The sequence below is a fragment of the Emys orbicularis genome, chromosome 7, assembly GCF_028017835.1.
Source record: "Emys orbicularis isolate rEmyOrb1 chromosome 7, rEmyOrb1.hap1, whole genome shotgun sequence".
Lineage (NCBI taxonomy): Eukaryota > Metazoa > Chordata > Testudines > Emydidae > Emys > Emys orbicularis.
In genome coordinates, this window is record NC_088689.1 from 12,937,641 (window position 1) to 12,946,719 (window position 9,079).

General features: G+C 43.8%; 1 protein-coding gene across 1 annotated transcript in view; it reads left to right on the forward strand.

The window, feature by feature from the left end:
* The window catches only part of FHIP2A (FHF complex subunit HOOK interacting protein 2A), a 35,349-nt gene extending 26,576 nt beyond the window's left edge, over positions 1-8,773 (forward strand). The window contains exons 15-17 of the mRNA XM_065407813.1: positions 6,068-6,208; positions 8,479-8,582; positions 8,668-8,773. Coding sequence (XP_065263885.1) covers positions 6,068-6,208; positions 8,479-8,582; positions 8,668-8,773 — 351 coding nt within the window. The remainder of the gene's footprint in view (positions 1-6,067; positions 6,209-8,478; positions 8,583-8,667) is intronic.
* The last annotated feature ends 306 nt before the right edge of the window (positions 8,774-9,079 follow it).

Consider the following 9,079-nt stretch of genomic DNA (forward strand, 5'->3'; position numbering starts at 1 on the left):
TGTGAGTTTGTTGCATCAAAAGGAAGACCACAAGTCAGTTCAAGATCATCATTTTCTATCAAAAGCCCTTTCGTTGTTTCCTAGTCTCTTAGAGTATTTCCAAGCTGCAGCTGGGACCGAGCCTCCCAGCCCAGGTAGACAGACTTGCCACTAGCAAGGCTTGAGCTTGCACACTAAAAATAGCAATGTGGACATGGCATCTTGGGTAGCAGCTCAGGCTCTCAAGCCCACCTGACCCCCTAGACTTGCGAGTCCGAGCTCCAACTCAGACTGCCATGTCCACACTGCTGTTTTTAGTGCACTAGCTCAAACCCTGCTTGCACAAGTTTGCGTGGGTGTTCACTCCCAGATGCAGTGTAGACACACCTTGGAAAACCCAGCCTGAACCAGTATATGCAAACTACCCCAAGGGGTGCTGCTTTTTTGGAGTCAACAGTCCCAAGGGTAATTACCCCTTACTGGTTTTAGTTCCTGGAAGAGCTGTGGTAACTCTTCCCCAAGGAGTAGAACACAATCATATGTAAACCATCTATAAATTTAATACAGTGGTCCCCAGAGATACCGCATGGCATTGCAATATGTCACAAGTGTCATGATCTTCATTAACAGATGAGGCAGTTGTGGGACAGAGAGGAGAAGTGACTTGCCCAAGGTTCCCCAAGCAGGCCAGTGGCAGAGCCGGTAGTAGAACAGAATCCAGATCTCGTCAGTCCCAGTCCAGTGGGTCTGTCCACTGGACTACTCTGCAGCCCCTTCTTAGTAATATACAGTATGCTTGCATGAAGCTAGGCTCTTTGTTTCTTAAAAGCTTATCTGGGCCTGTGTTTTCTTCCCTTCCTGCAGTTAGAAAGCTTTGTTTGCTGTAGAAATGGGTTGGATTGAGGGGCTTCTGGCAGGTATATCATAGAAACAGTTCTCCGGTAGGCCCATTTGTTCCTGACACACTTAAAATTTCATTTAAAATATTACATTTGTAGCTCTTGTGGTTGTGAAAAAAACCGTTTAGGCTCTTACTTGATGCAGCAGTCTTACTGAGTCTGCTGACAAGGAGACAGAAACAATAGCTCTGTGAGCAGAAACTACAGCCCTTAGAGTTTCAGCTAGTTCAAAACTCAGCCGTCTGTCTCTGTCTGAGCAGCCCAGCCTGCTGAGAGCACATCACTCCTGTGCTTCACTGTCTCCTCATTGAATACTGGGTTATATTCAAGGTTTCAGTCCTCTTTTCTTCAGAGCCGTCCATGGGATTCATTGGCTCAGATGACCAAGGACTTCCCACAGCAGCTCCATTCCTCTGCAGCAGTGGAACTCAACCTCAAGAGGGAGATGCTGGCACTGGAAACTTGTGAGCTTTGACAGTAGCTGGGCTCACACTGTGGAATTTGCTTCTTCAAGAAATCAGGGTGAACACAGAGCATGAACATTTGTGCCTTCAGAATGACATGTAAATCACACTTGGACTTGTCTGTCCCACAAGAACACCACCTCCAGATTATAATCATCCTAATATCTAGCTCTTACACAGCGTCTCCTAAAGCTGTTTACAAAGGAAGGCAAGTACCAACCAGTACAGATGGAGGCTGATAGACAAATATAATTCCCACTGGCTAGGGTTGGAGAGAGAACAAAGAAGTTTGTATATTTATTTCAACTAATCTGTAAGGTACTTCAATCCCCCTTTGAATGGCATGTGATAAAAACATAGAAAAGAGCTGTTAACTGCTCCCTCACACTTCAGTGGGGTATTATCTCTGAAGTATAATGATGACATTTAAAATGTCAGCATTAAGTATTCCACTGCCAATCATTTTAGAAAGATCATCCAACTGTTTTGAGATTTTGTGCTGAGTTAGAATATCACCTCTCTCCCAATGGGATTCCTGTGTGGAGATAATCACTAGCTGAGGAATAAGCACCAGGAACAAATAAAAGCTGTGATGAAGATCAGGCTTCATGGAAATGGATTCACTTTGTGGGCTGAGGGAATCCTCTTAAAGCTACCCATTGATTACATCCTTTTCCCTGAAAATCTTTCTTATCAAGGAAGGCTGGAGCTTCCTTCAGTACTTGACAGTGCTGCCTTTTGTATTTGGTTAGGGTTTGTTTGGGGTAAAAAGGTCACTAGAAAGCAGCACAAAATACTTCCTCCACGTGGGACTGGTCATGGAGGTTTCCTAGCCCCACATCCAAACTTTCTACTCCACCTTGCAGTACTTGGTACTGTCACTAGATGGCCTGGCTACCTGTGGGTGTTCTTCCTACTACAGAATAAAAGTGAAGGAAGATAAATACAGTACAAGCCGTAAACATAGTTTTGTATTTCACATTTTCCTGTCCCTGTCTTTCTAATGTGTGTGTCAATGTAGTTAGTAATCATTGTGGAAAAGTCAACAGCACTTTAATCTTATTCTAGAGAGATTCTATGCTATTTCTTTAATAGATACTTTAACAGCTATTCACAAAGAATGGGGCATAAACTGTGTTCTCACCTGGGGATCCTGAAAGTCTCAACCTGATTTAACCCAAGGCTGAGCTTGAATTACAAAGATTTTGGGCACTGATCCGGCATTGAAATTAACAGCGCTCCATGCAGGTGCAGCAATCCTCCAAATAATATTAATCATAAGACCTAGCTCTTTTATAGCACTGTGCACCAAGAGCTGTTTACAAAGTAGGCCAAGTATCATCATCAACATTTTACAGATGGAGGCTGAGGTAGAAAAATAATTCCCATTGCACGCTTATTATTATTTATCGTTTGCATTGCATATAAAATCATCTCTCCCTTAAATTAGAAACGGGGCCATAGGTATGATAGCTGACTTGTGATTTCAACAGATGACAGTGATTTTAAAGTGTTTATCTAAAATTCAGGCTGAAAGATGCCCACTAGAATGCAAAATGCTGATAATGGCGTGTATTTGTTGGAGGATGCTGTCTAAGATGCACATCTATACGTTAAACAAGTTTTAGAGAGAATTCTGAGACTTCAAACCGTATGTGTGGTTTTAAAAAAAAACAACAACCCAAAAACACCACCTTCCAGAGAAGAGTATTTAAATCCACGAACATTGAATGGTATCCAGATATTTAAATTATATATTGTGATGGGGCAAGGCCAGATGGCTATAGTAAAGTAGTGGGAGACAGATATATTAGCCACAGGCTAAACAAATCCCTGATACCAAGATAAGCAAATGGCAGCTACTCCAGGTCAATTAAGACATCTGGGGCCAATTAAGAACTTTCCAGAAGGCAGGGAGGACAGCTAGGTTGATTGGGACACCTGAAGCCAATCGGGGGCTGGCTGAAACTAGTTAAAAGCCTCCCAGTTAGTCGAGGGTGGGTGGGGTGTCAGGAGCTGTAGGAGGAGGCCACGCTGTTGGAGAGACTGAGCAGTGTAAACCATATCAGGCACAAGGAAGGAGGCCCTGAGGTAAGGGTGAAGCTGCTGTGGGGAAGTGGCCTAGGGAATTGTATGTGTCCTGTTTCTAAAAAGTCAGCTACCATAGCTGATACTATTAGGGTCCCTGGGTAGAGGGCGGGCCCGGGCTCCCCCCTTCCCCCCTCCACCCACCCAATTAATCACAGAGACTGGGAGATAACAGAGACTGTACAAGGGAGGATAGCTTCTCACCTCCCTTGCTGGCTGATGATGAAAATGGCTCAGTAGGCTGTGACCCTTGCCTCTAGAGCGAGAGAAGGGCTACATGGAGGGTCACACTGAGCCTCTGAGGCCAGCGAAATCCGCCAGGAAACGCGGGACCCACGGAGACAAGATCAGAGCTTTGTCACAATATGTAGGCACGCGCGCACACACTCTGAAACAGAATCTAAATCTGTTACTAAAGATGTAAATTAACCCAAAATATTAGAGATCAATTCTGCAAGGTGCTAAGTGCCCATACCTGCCATTGGCTTCAGTGGAAGCTGAGGGTGCTCAATACTTCAACAAGGTTGGCTCCTAAAAGTGAGCTAGGAAAAGCCTCCTAATTCACCACTAAACAGTCCTGTCTTGTATTAAGCTACAACCACACACCACCATTAATTTTGCTGTAACAGAACTCCTCTTTGCACCTTTAGGTTCCTTCTTCCTGTTTTTCATACAGTCGTATTCATTTTGATGGAACAAATGGGTCCAGAGAATCAAAGGTGTTAATCTGATCTAAAACTGTCCAACATTAAACGGTGTGCAACAAGATTTGGTATACAGAGACCTCAGCCTGCTTAGAACCATGGAAAACACTCCATTAAACATCCTTTTAACCTTTTATTAATGATGCAGCAAAGAAAAAAAATGCAGTTTCTGTCTCTGCTGTTGACTCTCACTTGCAGTCTCACTGCTGGACAAACACAGGCCCAGCACATGGTCTTATCAGCCACCGGGAGACCAGGCAAACTTGTATCAGCATAGATCTGTTTAGGTAGGGCATTGCTTTTAGCTGCCTGTTTCTGCTCACAGGCTTACAACACTGTTGCAAAATATGCAGTCTTGGCTGGCTGAGCCAGTCTTATTAGACAGAAGGCAAAAGGAGAAGTGTGGGGAAGGAAAAGAAGACACTGGGGAGGGTGGTGCGTGACAAGGTCTCATGCCCCAAGTAGTATTCGGGATTGAGCTGGAGCAGGTGGTGATGTCATCTGGCTCCCTCTCTGACTGGGTTTGGTCAGGATTAGGGTGAAGGTCCATGCTCCCAGGAGATGGTGGGGATGGCAGCCATGATGGTAAAGCTTGCTCCAGTAGCTAGTTTTTATCCCTAAAGTCTCTCTCTTGAACAGCAGCGAAGGGGAGTGATGAGAGTAGAATAGCCCATCCCCTTATTCTTTTGTCCACATATTAGGCCTAATTTCTGACACAACAATTTTGGTTCATTGATTTCTGATCTCTCATTGTTTTTGTTTACCAGTTATGATCTTAATACAGTTCTTGAGTTATATCAGAAAGCCTTTTTGTTTGGTCTAATTGAATTTGTCTTGTTTTTATACCTTTTCCCATCAATATTTGTTATTATAGGTTATTGTGGCATTTTATGAACTGTCACTCACTTTGTACAGTTGAGCTCACAATTAGGGTACATTTGCAGGCCCAAGTATCACAATACTCCCTCTAGTTTTGACAGCAACAGCTTCTATAAACACCCTCTGTAATTGCTACCTGAGCACATGATTATTGTTAGTTGTCTCCTGACTTTCCGGAGAATTCTCACTAACTGGGGGGCAGCTGGCAAACACCCTCACTCCGTATCATTCTGGCTGTGATCAGAGATTTTCTGGTGGGTTTCTCAACCACTTTGATGGTCTGATACACAGTTAATGCCAACAGTACTTCTGTAAGTGGTAACTCCGCAGCCATTCATTCTGGGGGGTTTTCCCACTGCAGCATGATTCTACCTTGGCAAGTGTTGTGAGCTTTGTCCAAATATGAAACGTAGATATCAGCGAAGGCCTTGGCAGAGCTATAAAGATCCCCATAGCAAATAAAAACAATTAAAAAAGGATTTTCAAGTGTGAAGTCACACAATGAAAACACGTGTAAACGTTGGCAATTATAGACTTCCCGTTCAATAGCAAAGAGCCTGAGTAGTAGCCATTGCTAACTGGTCACATTCCTACCCTATTGTTTCTTTTATTTAGAAATCTTTTTGACACTGATCATTTGTTTATTATTGTGAGGAAAATTTTAGTTTAGTCATTTATCTACCTATCTTAGGTCTTTATATGGCTCCCATTACCATGTAACCTGTTGCTCAGTTTCTTCTGTTATGACAATTTATTAGTGATCAGATCTCGAGAGCATATATACACTGCAGCTAGGGCGTAGCTACTTTCAGTCCATTACACTTCTGTAGCCAGCCTCATCTCCTGCATCTGATACATTAGGTAATGATGCAGCTTGCAAGAGCGGGAAAGTCCAGGGCTGATACACCTCAGTTGTGAGGCTGTTGTGAGGATGGGAGGATTTGGGTCTGACTTGATACCCATGATTTAAAGGAAAGTAGCTGCATAAGCATGGGGTAGATGAAGAGGGAGTCGTAATTAAAATAACAAATAATGTCCTCTTGTCTGTTCGCAGCCATACGATGTAAATTTACAAGTTACATCAGTGTTGTCCAAACTCTCCCTGTTTCCCCATCCACACATCCACGAATACCTTTTGGATCCCTATGTAAATCTGGCTTCAGGCTGTCGATCTCTCTTTTCCGTTATTGTCAGGGTGAGTAAACGACCAACTAACATTTATATGTGGCTACAATGGTGATAAACTTAATAGCTTTGTAATGAATGCTAAAGGAGGGTAATTTTGGCTTTAGTATGGCAACTGTCTGGTCTGTTGAAAGGAAAATACTTTTAAAAAAAAAAAAAGCACTGAATATGGATTTTCATACCAAATAACACTGGAGAATACACTTTTCAGTAAATCCATTTACTCTCCATTGGTCTCTGAAATTCTTTTACTTGTCATGTTTGCTGAGTTTCAAAGATGTGGATGTAAAATGATTTCTTTCAAGGTTTTGCCCTTAATCCTGAAATAAAGTTGTTTTAATTCTGAATGGGTCCTGTTGGAATCATTGACATGGCAGTGTCCTGTAATGCCATAAGTACGGGCATATGTCTGCACTAGAACTGGATTGTGAAAGAGCTGGTTTTATTGAGGCACAAGTCAATTACACTCCTGAACATGCTGTGCTTTTGGATGGAATGCTACAGCATATCATCATCTCCCCTTCAAGCCTGATTCATTCATCCTGTCCTACCTGTAACCCTACTGCCAATCCATGTCCACTATAAAATTGCTATACTTACCTCAAGTCTCCCATATCTCCCTCTGATCTCATCTCTCCCTCTGATACCGGGTATGATGAGGTCTGCAAACCACACACAAAATACAGGCAGGGACATGTTAAGAACCCTTCCTGCCTGCAAACAGCAAAACCAGCTCCACCGGGGATCCTCTGAGAAATGTCAATTATGAAGAGACCTGGTCCCCAATGGCTGTAGCTAATCACTGCAAGCCCACATATAAAGAAAGAGGAAGAGGATGAAAAGGAGCTGGGGCAGAAGAGCTTGAGACGTCCAGGGAGCAACGACTCTCTGCCAGAGGAGCTAGCATCATGCTACTGCTGAGAGATTTAGAACCCCCTGGAAGCACAAGGGAGGTAGATGGAGATAGGAGCCCTGAGAGCCAAGGGCTTTTTGACTTGTTTATGTTGCGTTTATGGCCTCTGGCTTCTTTTATTTGATTTGATTTAAGCCACTGTTGCATGGTCAAACACCAACGTAAGCTGCTCGAACTGGGTTTTTGCACAAGATGGTGTCCATCACCCCTTCTGCAGTCGCTAAAGCCAATAAGCTATTGGCTAGTTTTCTATACCAATATTTAGGGAGCCAAATTCACCACTAATATAACTGTGGATTCAACCGAGTTCCTCCCATTCATAGAGCAGTGAATTGGGCCTACAGTTATTGGGACTTCAAGTCTCTGTTCATCAACTGTTCACACATCTCTAAGTCCTACTAATGTTTTTAGTTCTTATGCACTAACACTGTCTAGTGACTAGGTTACAAATTGGTTTGAGTCTGTACAACCCAAAGGCACATGATTTTAGATTCAGAGATCCCCAAGTTCAGTTCCTCCACCCAGCAGAGGCATCGTGTTATGTGAAGATGACTGTAGTGTGATGGCTGCCACCCAAGTTCTCCCTCATGGACTCTGCAGTGCCCTGCCCCTCTTTCCCCTTATTCAGGGCTCTCTAAACAAAGTCAGAGCCCTTCTTGGGGTCTGGGTTTTTAATTAAGTTAACAAAGTTGCCCAAAACTAACACATAAGAAATCTCCACCCACCCTTAAACTGGGCATAGCCCTTCCTCCCAGAAGGGCTGTCCCTTCCTCAGGGACCACTTCGGGAGACCCTCTCTCCCTGCAGCTTCACTCTGCAGTCCCCTTCTAGCTCTGCTCTTCCTTTGAGCTCTCTTTGCTGTCACTCACAGGCTTCATCTGGCTAGAAGGAGCCAAACTTGCTCCTTGTAGCTGCTCCTCCTCCTCACCAGTCCCAGGTCCACACAGTCTCCTCTTTCCTGAGCTTTCTCGGGTTACTAACCAAGCTTCCTGCCTTGGGAAGTCTGAACTATACAACCGCCTGCAGCTTCCTGCTGCCTTTTTTATTGGAAGCATTTGATTCCTCTCAGCTGAGGCTCATCTTGTAATGAGCACTGGCTTAGCCCCAGGCTCTCCAGCCCAGGGGCAAGCTGCCCTGTTGCCATGACACTCTAAAATAACATGAGATGTAGATGGCTGGCAAACTAGATCAGGCTGAGTGTGAGGATTCAGTGGCAGAAAGATTCTGAATATCCCTCACCCATGTTGGGCAATTGTGAAGATGAGTTAACAACCGTGTAAATTGATCATTATTTGAACTCTCATTGGCTGTCTCTTTATTTGGCTCTCACTTCATATACTACTACTTTGCCTCTGTGTGATTTGCAGGTTGTTGGAGATCTTATGGTGAGAATACAGCGCATACCGGATTTCACTCCCAAACTTCTGCTGGTCAGAAAGCGTCTGCTTGGATTGGAGCCTGAAGGGCCCATGTAAGTAAATAAATTGCAAATCCTCCACACAAACTGTTTTTGTGTGCGGCTTCTTCTTAGCTCCTGTTGTTTTTTCCTTTCCCAGTATTGACCACATGACGTTGCTGGAGGGCGTGATTGTACTGGAAGAGTTCTGTAAAGAGCTAGCAGCGATTGCATTTGTGAAATACCATGCCTCATCTACACCCTAAGCAGCCACTTGAAGTGACTGGGCTACAAAATCGAGTGTGTTTCAGTTAAAAAAGACTATTGACTCGACCAGACAAGAAGAGAGAGAGTCTCCTAACAAAGGGTTGATATAATTTGACAGTTGTTATGGATGGCAGTGGAGGGTGAGTTCTTGGCCACTGTTCATGATTTCTTGGCACTCGCTGCACTCTGATGGAGATGTAATCAAATGGACATTGAACCCAGGATGCAATCAAAGGGACTTCAGGGCAGACAAAACATAACATTTCCAGTCACTGTTTGAAGAGCTGAAAAAAATGTCTGAAGAG